We start from the raw sequence: 15,118 nt of genomic DNA, 5'->3' as shown, positions 1-15,118 counted from the left end.
ACTGACAGCTCTCTAACCTAGCTCCCCCCCTAGCTCAGCTCACCCCAGCCCCCACAGCCCAGCTCTCCCCCCAGCCCAGCTCTAACCCAGCTCTCCCCCGAGCCCAGCTAAGCTCTCCCCCCCAGCCCTCCCCTCCCCAGCCCAGCTCCCCCGCCCAGCCCCCCCACCCCAGCCCTCCCGCCCAGCTCCCCCACCCCAGCTCTCCCGCCCCACCCCAGCTCTCCCGCCCAGCTCCCCCACCCCACCCCAGCTCTCCCGCCCAGCTCTCCCCCCCAGCCCAGCTCTCCCGCCCAGCTCTCCCCCCAGCTCTCCCCCCCAGCCCAGCTAAGCTCCCCCCCCAGCCCAGCTAAGCTCCCCCCCAGCCCAGCTAAGCTCCCCCCCCCCAGCCCAGCTAAGCTCCCCCCCCCCAGCCCAGCTAAGCTCCCCCCCCCAGCCCAGCTAAGCTCCCCCCCAGCCCAGCTAAGCTCCCCCCCCAGCCCAGCTAAGCTCTCCCCCCCCAGCCCAGCTAAGCTCTCCCCCCCCAGCCCAGCTAAGCTCTCCCCCCCCAGCCCAGCTAAGCTCTCCCCCCCCAGCCCAGCTAAGCTCTCCCCCCCCAGCCCAGCTAAGCTCTCCCCCCCAGCCCAGCTCTCCCCCCCCAGCCCAGCTAAGCTCTCCCCCCCCAGCCCAGCTAAGCTCTCCCCCCCCAGCCCAGCTAAGCTCTCCCCCCCCAGCCCAGCTAAGCTCTCCCCCCCCAGCCCAGCTAAGCTCTCCCCCCCCAGCCCAGCTAAGCTCTCCCCCCCCAGCCCAGCTAAGCTCTCCCCCCCCAGCCCAGCTAAGCTCCCCCCCCAGCCCAGCTAAGCTCTCCCCCCCCAGCCCAGCTAAGCTCTCCCCCCCCAGCCCAGCTAAGCTCTCCCCCCCCAGCCCAGCTAAGCTCTCCCCCCCAGCCAAGCTCTCCCCCCCAGCCCAGCTAAGCTCTCCCCCCCCAGCCCAGCTAAGCTCTCCCCCCCCCAGCCCAGCTAAGCTCTCCCCCCCCCCAGCCCAGCTAAGCTCTCCCCCCCCAGCCCAGCTAAGCTCTCCCCCTCCCAGCCCAGCTAAGCTCTCCCCCCCCCAGCCCAGCTAAGCTCTCCCCCCCCAGCCCAGCTAAGCTCTCCCCCCCCCAGCCCAGCTAAGCTCTCCCCCCCCCCAGCCCAGCTCTCCCCCCCAGCCCAGCTCAGCCCTCCCCCCCCCAGCCCAGCTCTCCCCCCCCCAGCCCAGCTAAGCTCTCCCCCCCCCAGCCCAGCTAAGCTCTCCCCCCCCCAGCCCAGCTAAGCTCTCCCCCCCCAGCCCAGCTAAGCTCTCCCCCCCCCCAGCCAAGCTCTCCCCCCCCCAGCCCAGCTCCCCCCAGCCCAGCTAAGCTCCCCCCAGCCCAGCTAAGCTCTCCCCCCCCAGCCCAGCTAAGCTCCCCCCAGCCCAGCTAAGCTCCCCCCAGCCCAGCTAAGCTCCCCCCCCCAGCCCAGCTCCCCCCCAGCCCAGCTCCCCCCCAGCCCAGCTAAGCTCTCCCCCCCCCCAGCCCAGCTAAGCTCTCCCCCCCCCCAGCCCAGCTAAGCTCTCCCCCCCCAGCCCAGCTAAGCTCTCCCCCCCCAGCCCAGCTAAGCTCTCCCCCCCAGCCCAGCTCCCCCCCAGCCCAGCTAAGCTCCCCCCCCCCAGCCCAGCTAAGCTCCCCCCCCCCAGCCCAGCTAAGCTCTCCCCCCCAGCCCAGCTAAGCTCTCCCCCCCCCCAGCCCAGCTAAGCTCTCCCCCCCCCAGCCCAGCTAAGCTCTCCCCCCCCAGCCCAGCTAAGCTCTCCCCCCCCAGCCCAGCTAAGCTCTCCCCCCCCAGCCCAGCTAAGCTCTCCCCCCCCCAGCCCAGCTAAGCTCTCCCCCCCCCCAGCCCAGCTAAGCTCTCCCCCCCCCAGCCCAGCTAAGCTCTCCCCCCCCCAGCCCAGCTAAGCTCTCCCCCCCCCCAGCCCAGCTAAGCTCTCCCCCCCCCAGCCCAGCTAAGCTCCCCCCCCAGCCCAGCTAAGCTCCCCCCCAGCCAAGCTAAGCTCTCCCCCCCCAGCCCAGCTAAGCTCTCCCCCCCCAGCCCAGCTAAGCTCTCCCCCCCCAGCCCAGCTAAGCTCCCCCCCTCAGCCCAGCTAAGCTCCCCCTCAGCCCAGCTAAGCTCTCCCCCCCAGCCCAGCTAAGCTCCCCCCCCCCAGCCCAGCTAAGCTCTCCCCCCCCCAGCCCAGCTAAGCTCCCCCCCCAGCCCAGCTAAGCTCCCCCCCAGCCAAGCTAAGCTCTCCCCCCCCAGCCCAGCTAAGCTCTCCCCCCCCAGCCCAGCTAAGCTCTCCCCCCGCAGCCCAGCTAAGCTCCCCCCCTCAGCCCAGCTAAGCTCCCCCCCAGCCCAGCTAAGCTCTCCCCCCCAGCCCAGCTAAGCTCCCCCCCCCCAGCCCAGCTAAGCTCTCCCCCCCCAGCCCAGCTAAGCTCTCCCCCCCCAGCCCAGCTAAGCTCTCCCCCCCCCCCCCAGCCCAGCTAAGCTCTCCCCCCCCCAGCCCAGCTAAGCTCTCCCCCAGCCCAGCTAAGCTCTCCCCCCCAGCCCAGCTAAGCTCTCCCCCCCCAGCCCAGCTCCCCCCCCAGCCCAGCTCCCCCCCCAGCCCAGCTAAGCTAAGCTCTCCCCCCCCCAGCCCAGCTAAGCTCTCCCCCCCCAGCCCAGCTAAGCTCTCCCCCCCCCCAGCCCAGCTAAGCTCTCCCCCCCCAGCCCAGCTAAGCTCTCCCCCCCCAGCCCAGCTAAGCTCCCCCCCAGCCAAGCTAAGCTCTCCCCCCCCAGCCCAGCTAAGCTCTCCCCCCCCAGCCCAGCTAAGCTCTCCCCCCCCAGCCCAGCTAAGCTCCCCCCCCCAGCCCAGCTAAGCTCCCCCCCAGCCCAGCTAAGCTCTCCCCCCCCAGCCCAGCTAAGCTCTCCCCCCCCAGCCCAGCTCCCCCCCCAGCCCAGCTCCCCCCCCAGCCCAGCTCCCCCCCCAGCCCAGCTAAGCTCTCCCCCCCAGCCCAGCTAAGCTCTCCACCCCCCAGCCCAGCTCCCCCCCAGCCCAGCTAAGCTCTCCCCCCCCCAGCCCAGCTAAGCTCTCCCCCCCAGCCCAGCTCTCCCCCAGCCTAGCCAAGCTCTCCCCCCCCAGCCCAGCTCTCCCCCAGCCCAGCCCAGCTCTCCCTCCCCCAGCCCAGCTCTCCCCCAGCCCAGCCCAGCTCTCCCTCCCCCAGCCCAGCTCTCCCCCAGCCCAGCCCAGCTCTCCCCCAGCCCAGCCCAGCTCTCCCCCAGCCCAGCCCAGCTCTCCCTCCCCCAGCCCAGCTCTCCCCCCCCTCCCCCCCCCAGCCCAGCTAAGCTCTCCCCCCCCAGCCCAGCTAAGCTCCCCCCCCAGCTAAGCTCTCCCCCCCTAGCCCAGCTAAGCTCCCCCCCAGCCCAGCTAAGCTCCCCCCCGCAGCCCAGCTAAGCTCCCCCCCCGCAGCCCAGCTCCCCCCAGCCCAGCTAAGCTCCCCCCCCGCAGCCCAGCTAAGCTCCCCCCCCGCAGCCCAGCTAAGCTCCCCCCCCGCAGCCCAGCTAAGCTCCCCCCCCGCAGCCCAGCTAAGCTCCCCCCAGCCCAGCTAAGCTCCCCCCAGCCCAGCTAAGCTCCCCCCCAGCCCAGCTAAGCTCCCCCCCAGCCCAGCTAAGCTCCCCCCCAGCCCAGCTAAGCTCTCCCCCCCCCAACCCAGCTAAGCTCTCCCCCCCCAGCCCAGCTAAGCTCCCCCCCCGCAGCCCAGCTCCCCCCCAGCCCAGCTAAGCTCCCCCCAGCCCAGCTAAGCTCCCCCCAGCCCAGCTAAGCTCCCCCCCCGCAGCCCAGCTCCCCCCCAGCCCAGCTAAGCTCCCCCCCCGCAGCCCAGCTCCCCCCCAGCCCAGCTAAGCTCCCCCCCGCAGCCCAGCCCCCCCCCAGCCCAGCTCCCCCCCAGCCCAGCTAAGCTCTCCCCCAGCCCAGCTAAGCTCTCCCCCCCCCAGCCCAGCTCTCCCCCCCCCCAGCCCAGCTCTCCCCCCCCAGCCCAGCTCTCCCCCCCCAGCCCAGCTAAGCTCTCCCCCCAGCCCAGCTAAGCTCTCCCCCCAGCCCAGCTAAGCTCTCCCCCCCCCAGCCCAGCTCTCCCCCCCCAGCCCAGCTCTCCCCCCCCAGCCCAGCTAAGCTCTCCCCCCCCAGCCCAGCTAAGCTCTCCCCCCCCCAGCCCAGCTAAGCTCTCCCCCCCCAGCCCAGCTAAGCTCTCCCCCCCCGCCCAGCCCAGCTCCCCCCCCGCCCAGCCCAGCTCCCCCCCAGCCCAGCTAAGCTCTCCCCCCCCAGCCCAGCTCTCCCCCCCCTCCCCCCCCCAGCCCAGCTAAGCTCTCCCCCCCCAGCCCAGCTAAGCTCCCCCCCGCAGCCCAGCTAAGCTCCCCCCCGCAGCCCAGCTAAGCTCCCCCCCGCAGCCCAGCTAAGCTCCCCCCCGCAGCCCAGCTAAGCTCTCCCCCCCCAGCCCAGCTAAGCTCTCCCCCCCAGCCCAGCTAAGCTCTCCCCCCCCAGCCCAGCTAAGCTCTCCCCCCCCAGCCCAGCTAAGCTCTCCCCCCCCAGCCCAGCTAAGCTCTCCCCCCCCAGCCCAGCTAAGCTCTCCCCCCCCAGCCCAGCTAAGCTCTCCCCCCCCAGCCCAGCTAAGCTCTCCCCGCCCAGCCCAGCTAAGCTCTCCCCGCCCAGCCCAGCTAAGCTCTCCCCCCCCCAGCCCAGCTAAGCTCTCCCCCCCCAGCCCAGCTAAGCTCTCCCCCCCCAGCCCAGCTAAGCTCTCCCCCCCCAGCCCAGCTAAGCTCTCCCCCCCCAGCCCAGCTAAGCTCTCCCCCCCCAGCCCAGCTAAGCTCTCCCCCCCCAGCCCAGCTAAGCTCTCCCCCCCCAGCCCAGCTAAGCTCTCCCCCCCCAGCCCAGCTAAGCTCTCCCCCCCCAGCCCAGCTAAGCTCTCCCCCCCCAGCCCAGCTAAGCTCTCCCCCCCCAGCCCAGCTAAGCTCTCCCCCCCCAGCCCAGCTAAGCTCTCCCCCCCCAGCCCAGCTAAGCTCTCCCCCCCCAGCCCAGCTAAGCTCTCCCCCCCCAGCCCAGCTAAGCTCTCCCCCCCCAGCCCAGCTAAGCTCTCCCCCCCCAGCCCAGCTAAGCTCTCCCCCCCCCAGCCCAGCTAAGCTCTCCCCCCCCAGCCCAGCTAAGCTCTCCCCCCCCCAGCCCAGCTAAGCTCTCCCCCCCCCAGCCCAGCTAAGCTCTCCCCCCCCCAGCCCAGCTAAGCTCTCCCCCCCCCAGCCCAGCTAAGCTCTCCCCCCCCCCAGCCCAGCTCTCCCCCCCCCCCCAGCCCAGCTCTCCCCCCCCCCCAGCCCAGCTCTCCCCCCCCCCCAGCCCAGCTCTCCCCCCCCCCCCCAGCCCAGCTCTCCCCCAGCCCAGCTCTCCCTCCCCCAGCCCAGCTCTCCCTCCCCCAGCCCAGCTCTCCCTCCCCCAGCCCAGCTCTCCCTCCCCCAGCCCAGCTCTCCCTCCCCCAGCACAGCTCTCCCTCCCCCAGCACAGCTCTCCCTCCCCCAGCACAGCTCTCCCTCCCCCAGCACAGCTCTCCTCCCCAGCCCAGCTCAGCTCCCCCCAGCCCAGCTCTCCTCTCCCCCCCAGCTCCCCCGGTCACCCACCTCCCCGGCACTTTGGACACGTTCCTCTTCCAGAACTGCTTTCTGCCTGCGTCGTTCGACATCCCCGCAGCACATCCCCGGCCCCCGGGGTACTCCAACCGACCCAAACCAGCCGCTTAATTCAGCCGACTAGCCTTCCCACTGGAGGACTGGGAGCCGCCATATTGTGTCCAAGGAAGAAGCGACGCCGCCATTGGACGCCTGGGCAGGGTGAGGGAGGCGGACCAATCAGAAGTGAGGACAGTAAGCCGTGCGGAAGTCAACAAACTTTTGCCAGTAGTTGAGGCTGGCGGCTGATGTAGTGACGCGCGGATTCCTGGCCTTGCCCGGTCTGTCACTGAGCGTACGTAGGAAACGTACGTAGGAAACGAGCGTGCGTCAGTGCGTGCGTGCGTCCCCCACCAAACCTGTCGCCGTGGTAGAAAGAAGCCGCCATGTTGTTGGTTACTCTGCATATGGCAACTCTCTGGGGTTTAGTCCATGAATTTGGCATTGTACAGAGAACTGCCCATTACAAAAAAAAATGTATTTCACAATAAAAAAAATGTTATTCACTTTGCTAACTCTCCATAAGGTTTCCCTGTTAAGGCAAAGAAATGAAAAAATATTTATCAGCAAAAAAAGCCAAAAAAAAACATAACTTTTGAACTACGCACCTTGGGCTTCAGAGTTTGCAACCATCCCCCTCCCAACGGAGATGAATCTCCCACCCGTCAAATCAGGCACTAAGCCATGTAATGCCAGTCATCAAAAAAAGTTAAACAAGGGCTGGCCCTACTTTAGATTATCCCAGTGCCCCCCTCCCAACGCAGGTGAATAGACCACCCGGTAATTCAGGGGGGGGAATCATATAGCCTCCGATAGCGGAAAGCTCTATAGACTGAAAACACACACTGACACAAACAAAAACAATAAATAACTTTTGAACGATGCACCTAGGGCCACAGGATTTGTTCCCATCCCCCTCCCAGCACAGGTAAATCGCCCACCCTGTAAGGCAGAAAGCCATGTAACCCCACTCAACAGAAAGTTGTATAAAAAGAAAAGAAAACATGGCACATAAAATCAATACATAACTTTTGAACTATACACTGAGAGCTTCAGAGTATCACAGGTCTTCCCATCCCCCTCCCAACTATCTGACAGAGATACATGATGTATTCTGTAAAACTTTGAAAAATACTCACCTTACCTCTGATCCAGCACTGCCTGTTTTAGTGGTGATTATATCAGGGACCCAAAGAGTAGTAGGAAAAATAGTTTAGAAAAGGTGGTATCAGCAATGCATTCACTTCTCTGGATTGAAGGCTCTCAGAGATTGTTGACTTCTAGTGCTTTACTCCAGAGTTGTGTGTTGATCTGGGCTGGTCGTCTATTCCTCATGGGTGGATCTACATGGTGAACGATCTTGTTTGGAACTCCCAGACTGGTAACTACACAGCCCTATTCACATGCTCCTAAATAAATAAATGAATCGATGAGTGGGGTGAGTGCATGTGTGTGCATGGGTGTATGCATGCTTGTGTCACTACCAACCAACCACTACTACTGAATTAAAATGTATTCCTTTCACTCATTATTGTTAGTATTATTATTATATTTTTTATATTGATAAAAAATGCATATCAGTATTATTTTCCGCAATAAAAATCTTATATTGTTTATTTAAAGGTTGAGACTATTAATTAAAACACAGAACGTGGAACAAGAATATGTACATACTGGACTACACCCTACCTCAACATTTTATCCTCAATATGTATAGAATGACTCAATTAGAGTATTTGAAAAAATGGTGGAAAAGGACTTCAGGACGAAAGTCACCAATAAATTAACTAAGGATAATCTGACCAAAAAATAAAGGAAATCACTGAAAGAACTTGTGAAATTAGAAGACATCCCCATAGAGGTGTCTTGGTCATCCTCAATACTGAAGAAAACCTGAGACCTATTAGGAGATACCTCTACGTATCAGATATCGGATAATGACCCCATTAACCACTATATGGAAAGACTCAAAGACCTATTGGAATATGGGAAAGAGAGAGGAATTATTAATGAAAGGGAATTCAAATATCTGTATGCACAATTCCCAAGGATACCGGTATTCTATCATTTACCCAAAATCCATAAAAAAAACTACTGAAACCGGGAAGGCCCATCATATCTGGCATAGGATCCTTAACTGCAAATCTCACAGAATACGTAGATCATTATTTACAAAACCTAGTTGTATGCCTTAAATCGTACTTGAAAGATTCCACCAAGATGCGAGGCTATTCAATACTCTTTGGCAGTTTATTCAGAACTTAAGAATGATGACTTCATATGGGACTACTGCCCATTTGGCGCAAACCTGTCCCTATGGCGTAGATATATCGATGACTGCTTTTTTATATGGAAAGGGGATTTAAAATCCCTAGAAGAATTTAAGGTCTACCTGAACAATTATCTCTACCATCTCAATTTTACTTTTTCACACTCCAAAGAACAAATTGAATTTTTAGATCTGAATATTTATATTGAAGAAGCAAAACTGCACACAAAGACTTTTAAAAAGAATGTGGACTGCAATAGTTTTATTTCTTTTATAAGTCACCATAAATCTACATGGTTGAAGAATATCCCACAGAATCAGTTTAGGAGGATCAGACACAACTGCTCAAAATTGGACATTTGTAAGGAACAAATGGAAGAGATGAAACAAAGGTTCATCAAAAAAGGATATCCCCAACACTTTTGGGAGAGGCAATGGAAAAGGCTCTAGCTATTCCAAGAAAGGACACCTTACGCAACAGGACGAAACCGACAGAAGTATCCAATCTAGCACCAGCCTTCATCACCAAGTTCAGCAATCAATCACACACTATACAAAATATTCTGAGGAAACATTGGGGAATCTTGAGGAATGACCCCATTCTCTCACAATTCCTGGAAAAGAAACCACAAGTTATATTTACAAGGGATAGAAAGAAAAGAACACAGTCTGTCCACATATGTATGCATACATACATCGATATCAAAGCAACAGTCGAAAAAGAATAATAATAACTTTATTAGGTAACACAAAAATTGAACTATGTACAAAGGGGAGGGGGGAGGGAGAGACAGAAGTATGTCTGATGCGGAAGCACCTAGGTAGTTAAAAATATATATATAGAGATAGGCCTATATATATATACACAGAAGGTTTCTAAGATAATAGAGACCGCTAGCTCGGGCACTCCTCTAGATCTCCTCAATACCATGGGAGGTTTGCCGAGTGATACAGTAATGGTACTGTGTGACTAGGCAAGGTAAGCGGCTGTATGCAGGACCACTATGGTGAAAGGGATATTACTCCTCGGTACAATGAATTCTTGCCGAGAGAGATAGACAATCAAACACCTCTATAAGGGTAATACATACATCAATAAGTGGAACCTGGCTGCAGATACCCTTAGAATCTCCTGGGTTGTCAGTGATTCTAACGGAGTGAAATAGTGGTAGTTTCACAGGATTATTTGTAAAAGTGGTAGTTACTGAAATATACGTTAGAGCGATGTAGCTCCAATTTTCCCCAATATTCTCCTCGGAGCAATAAAATTCTTGCCGAGAGAGACAGGAGAAAAATAATATACAGGTTGGCTGAGCGGTTAACACGGTGCCTGTGAGCTCAGTAACTGCGGTTGTCCCCACGGTTCTCCTCGGAACAATAAAGTATCTTGCCGAGGGAGAGAAGGGGGATAAGTGTAAAGGTAGACTGAGCGGATAACAAAGTAATTTGTCTGTGAACTACAGGGGATACAATGTCCCAGTCTAACACTCCGTACAGTTGGACTAGTCAGTTAGATGTCAATCTTTTGACTAATTCCAAAACGCTGGCAACCTGACGAGGATCACTCAGTAGAGAAGAGTGTGCCCGTTTATACACTTCCACTTAACACCACACTAGTTTAGTAATATGATGAGCCCAGAGAAATGTAAAAATCGGGCTAGGGTATCGTATGTGTGGTAGTGAATAGTGTGATCAGGGGCCAAAATCCCTCCTCGTCATGTCATGAAGTGTAAAAATCCGTAATGGAGGAAAAGGAAAGGTGCCTTCTTGGGTACCCGGTATAGTAAAGAGGAGAAATAGAAGGACACAGATAAAGTGTGTCCTAAGTTTTTAGCAATCGTGCCTATGTAGTGCTCAACAGTACTAAATGTTATGCCCTGGTCGGCAACAGAATACTGTGAGTGAGTGCTGGCTAGTATGGGATCGGGTATTGATTTATCCGATCAGAGTAGGTGTTTAAATAACACAAGCCCAACTTTTGTAGTAGTGGGGCGACAGGTCTGGACACCCAAAAGCAGGTGTCAGACAGTAACGTTTTAGGTGAGGATCTCTCCAGCGTCTTGCCCGACGCGCGTTTCGCCTGGGAGAATGCCAGGCTAGTCAGGGGAAAAGAATTCCCGGATGAATTAGTTTTAAATAGCCCGCCAAGAGCCCTGATTGGTTCCAGGGAGTCTCAGGGGGAGAAGTTCGATTACGGTGGCCGGTATTACTAAACTAGTGTGGTGTTAAGTGGAAGTGTATAAACGGGCACACTCTTCTCTACTGAGTGATCCTCGTCAGGTTGCCAGCGTTTTGGAATTAGTCAAAAGATTGACATCTAACTGACTAGTCCAACTGTACGGAGTGTTAGACTGGGACATTGTATCCCCTGTAGTTCACAGACAAATTACTTTGTTATCCGCTCAGTCTACCTTTACACTTATCCCCCTTCTCTCCCTCGGCAAGATACTTTATTGTTCCGAGGAGAACCGTGGGGACAACCGCAGTTACTGAGCTCACAGGCACCGTGTTAACCGCTCAGCCAACCTGTATATTATTTTTCTCCTGTCTCTCTCGGCAAGAATTTTATTGCTCCGAGGAGAATATTGGGGAAAATTGGAGCTACATCGCTCTAACGTATATTTCAGTAACTACCACTTTTACAAATAATCCTGTGAAACTACCACTATTTCACTCCGTTAGAATCACTGACAACCCAGGAGATTCTAAGGGTATCTGCAGCCAGGTTCCACTTATTGATGTATGTATTACCCTTATAGAGGTGTTTGATTGTCTATCTCTCTCGGCAAGAATTCATTGTACCGAGGAGTAATATCCCTTTCACCATAGTGGTCCTGCATACAGCCGCTTACCTTGCCTAGTCACACAGTACCATTACTGTATCACTCGGCAAACCTCCCATGGTATTGAGGAGATCTAGAGGAGTGCCCGAGCTAGCGGTCTCTATTATCTTAGAAACCTTCTGTGTATATATATATATAGGCCTATCTCTATATATATATTTTTAACTACCTAGGTGCTTCCGCATCAGACATACTTCTGTCTCTCCCTCCCCCCTCCCCTTTGTACATAGTTCAGTTTTTGTGTTACCTAATAAAGTTATTATTATTCTTTTTCGACTGTTGCTTTGATATCGATGTATGTATGCATACATATGTGGACAGACTGTGTTCTTTTCTTTCTATTCCTTCACCATTTAGGGTTAACCCCTGGTCTGTCCTATAGGACCCACTGCCTTTTGGCCATTTCTCTTCCATACTCATATATTTACAAGGGCCTCCAACCTTACATTGATGCTAGCTCCAACCATCAAATCTACAAATACCACTAGAAATCAAGAACAGATAAAAAGGTTTCTCAAGATGTCGCAAATGCATAGGGTGTAAGAACAATCCCTCTCTAGAAGTAGAAAGTACAAAATTCGTATCACTAAATGATCTTAAAGAATACAAATTGAGAACCAACATGAATTGTAATACTTCAGGAGTCATCTATTTGATTACATGTCCATGTCCCAAGCAATATATTGGACGTACAAAAAGACCTTTAAAACTAAGAATTGCTGAACATATTCGAAACATAAAAAGAGGCTTATTAACACACAATGTGTCCAAACATTTCAAAGAAACACACTGTGGAGACCCAACAGGGTTAAAGTTTTTACCAATAGAACAAGTTATGTCCATTGGAGAGGAGGAAACATTGACAGAAATTTAGTATAGATAGAAGCCAAATGGATATTTTTCCTCGATACTCTAGTTCCGAAAGGTCTTAACATAGATTTTGAACTCAATGCATTTTTATAATTTTTATAATTTTATATAGTGTTTTTATATGAGTTCATATACATATTTTAATTAGTTCCATTAAGTTTTATTTATTTTTTCTATATATATACTTTTATACATTTTTAGATATTTTTTACTATATTTTCCTATATTGTATAGATATTGCTTCCCACATTGTAACTATCTTGCTCTTTATACCACCGTACCAATTTTCCCTCTTGTTATCTCAAAATTAATACCAATCTTTATCTTAGGATCTTTTATTATCATCACTAATATTCTATTTATTCTCTTTTTTTCTGTGTCTTCCCAAGATTAATGTGTAAAATTTCAGAATTTTCTGTTATATACAATTTATTGCTATTCACACCTATGATAGCAATCAGAGGCGGCTCTAGACTTTATGAGGCCTTAGGCGAAACGCAAACATGAGGCCCCACTAACAAAAAAAAGTGTCACATATACACATTGATGCACTGTCTACCTGTGTATGTGCCTGAGAGTGTGTCTGACAAAGAGTATCCTTGTGTGTGTGTGTGAATGTATGTCTCTGAACATGTTTGCGTTTTTGTCTGAGACCCTATGTGTATGGGGTAGCTGCTTGAAGTGTGTTGTGTGTATGGGGGGGGGGGGGGGGAGAGGCGGGTGATGGTGAGAGGGGGCTGATGGTGTGGGGGTGATGGTGAGAGGGGGTTGATGGTGAGAGGGGGGTTGATGGTGAGAGGGAGAGGGAGAGGGGGGGTGATGGTGAGAGGGAGAGGGGGGGGTGATGTGAGAGGGAGGGGGGTGATGGTGAGAGGGAGGGGGGTGATGGTGAGAGGGAGGGGGGGTGATGGTGAGAGGGAGAGGGGGTGATGGTGAGAGGGAGGGGGGGTGATGGTGAGAGGGGGTGATGGTGAGAGGGAGGGGGGTGATGGTGAGAGGGAGGGGGTGATGGTGAGAGGGAGGGGGGTGATGGTGAGAGGGAGAGGGGGGGTGATGGTGAGAGGGAGAGGGGTGTGATGGTGAGAGGGAGAGGGGGGTGATGGCGAGAGGGAGAGGGGGGTGATGGCGAGAGGGAGAGGGGGGTGATGGTGAGAGGGAGACGGGGGTGATGGTGAGAAGGGGGGTGATGGTGAGAGGGGTGGTGATGGCGAGAGGGGGGGTGATTGTGAGAGGGAGGGGGGGTGATGGTGAGAGGGAGAGGGGGAGTGATGGTGAGAGGAAGAGGGGGGTGATGGTGAGAGGGAGAGGGGGGTGATGGTGAGAGGGAGAGGGGGGGTGATGGGGAGAGGGAGAGGGGGTTGATGGTGAGAGGGAGCGGGGGGTTGATGGTGAGAGGGAGCGGGGGGTTGATGGTGAGAGGGAGGGTAATGGTAATGTGAGAGTGAGAGGGGGTAATGTGAGAGTGAGAGGGGGGATAATGTGAGAGTGAGAGGGGGATAATGTGAGAGTGAGAGGGGAGATAATGTGAGAGTGAGAGGGGGGATAATGTGAGAGTGAGAGGGGGGATAATGTGAGAGTGAGAGGGGGTGAGGCTGAGGGTGGTGGGGGGGTGATGCTGAGGGTGGTGGTGGGGGTGATGCTGAGGGGGGTGATGCTGAGGGTGGTGGGGGTGATGCTGAGGGTGGTGGGGGTGATGCTGAGGGTGGTGGGGTGGTGATGCTGAGGGTGGTGGGGTGGTGATGCTGAGGGTGGTGGGGGTGGTGATGCTGAGGGTGGTGGGGGTGGTGAGGCTGAGGGTGGTGAGGGGTGTGATGCTGAGGGTGGTGAGGGGTGTGATGCTGAGGGTGGTGGGGGGTGATGCTGAGGGTGGTGGGTGGTGAGGCTGAGGGTGGTGAGGGGTGTGATGCTGAGGGTGGTGAGGGGTGTGATGCTGAGGGTGGTGAGGGGTGTGATGCTGAGGGTGGTGGGGGGTGATGCTGAGGGTGGTGGGTGGTGAGGCTGAGGGTGGTGGGGGTGATGGTGAGGGTGGTGAGGGTGATGGTGAGGATGGTGGGGGGTGGTGAGGCTGAGGGTGGTGGGGGTGAGGCTGGCGGGGGGAGGTGATGCTGAGGGTGGTGGGGGGTGATGCTGAGGGTGGTGGGGGGGTGATGCTGAGGGTGGTGGGGGGGTGATGCTGAGGGTGATGCTGAGGGTGGTGGGGTGATGGTGAGGGGGGTGAGGGGGTGATGGTGAGGGGGTGAGGGTGGTGGGGTGATGGTGAGGCTGAGGGTGGTGGGGGGTGAGGCTGAGGATGGTGGGGGTGAGGCTGAGGGGGATGATGCTGAGGGGGGGTGGGGGGCGAGGCTGAGGGGGGCTGGGGGTGAGGCTGAGGGGGCTGGGGGTGAGACTGAGGGGGCTGGGGGTGAGACTGAGGGGGGCTGGGGGTGAGACTGAGGGGGGTGATGCTGAGGGTGGTGGTGAGGGTGGTGGGGGCTAGGGGTGGTGGGGGGTGATGGTGAGGGTGGTGGGGGCTAGGGGTGGTGAGGCTGAGGGTGGTGGGGGTGAGGCTGAGGGGGACTGGGGGTGAGGCTGAGGGTGGTGGGGGTAGTGGTGAGGGTGGTGGGGGCTAGGGGTGGTGGGGGTGATGGTGAGGGTGGTGGGGGGTGGTGGGGGGTGAGGCTGAGGGGGGCTGGGGGTGAGACTGAGGGGGGTGATGCTGAGGGTGGTGGGGGTGGTGGTGGGGGGTGATGGTGAGGGTGGTGGGGGCTAGGGGTGGTGAGGCTGAGGGTGGTGGGGGTGATGGTGGTGGGGTGGTGAGGCTGAGGGTGGTGGTGGGGGGATGGTGAGGCTGGGGGTAAGGCTGAGTGTGGTGATGGTGACTGGGGGGGTGAGGCTGAGTGTGTTGGGGGGTGATGGGGAGGGAGAGCCTACCTTGATTTCCCTGGTGGTCCAGTGGGCTCCCTGGTGGTCCGGTGGCCACTGCTCTCGGTCTGCAGAGCTGCAGACCGAGTAGTCTCGCGAGATTTGAGAGCGTTGCCGTGGTAACCCGCGGCAACGCTCTGATTGGCCAATTCTCGCGAGTCACATGGTCTGCAGCTCTGCACACTGCGGAGCTGCAGACCAGTGTCTGCGATGGTGGCCGGGCAGCCAGGAGGGGCCTCGCACCCGGCGGCATACCGGGCAAGCCGCCGGGCCCCCTCCTGGTGTCAGGTCCTCGGTCATTGACCGAGGACCTGACACACTCTGCCAACAGGCGGTATAGGCGGCCGCGAGGCCCCCGCCAGCGCGAGGCCTTAGGCGGCCGCCTAAACCGCCTAATTAGAGAGCCGCCTCTGATAGCAATGGTTAACCATAATTGCACATCAAAATCCTCCCTTTTTTAGTCTATCTACAAGGAATACGAATTTAGAGAAAAGTGTATTTGATCATATGTATTTTAATAAATCCCT

The 15,118-nt window shown here is 57.0% G+C and overlaps 1 protein-coding gene across 1 annotated transcript in view; it reads right to left on the bottom strand.

Moving 5' to 3' along the window:
• The window catches only part of TBC1D22A (TBC1 domain family member 22A), a 504,456-nt gene extending 498,585 nt beyond the window's left edge, over window positions 1–5,871 (bottom strand). Inside the window, exon 1 of the mRNA XM_063446790.1 lies at window positions 5,661–5,871. Within this exon, the coding sequence (XP_063302860.1) occupies window positions 5,661–5,722 (62 nt within the window). The 5' untranslated portion in view covers window positions 5,723–5,871. The remainder of the gene's footprint in view (window positions 1–5,660) is intronic.
• Between the last annotated feature and the right edge of the window lie 9,247 nt (window positions 5,872–15,118).

Source organism: Pelobates fuscus, chromosome 3 (assembly GCF_036172605.1).
Source record: "Pelobates fuscus isolate aPelFus1 chromosome 3, aPelFus1.pri, whole genome shotgun sequence".
In the NCBI taxonomy this organism is placed as follows: Eukaryota; Metazoa; Chordata; class Amphibia; order Anura; family Pelobatidae; genus Pelobates; species Pelobates fuscus.
This window is presented reverse-complemented; position numbering and strand designations above follow the sequence as displayed.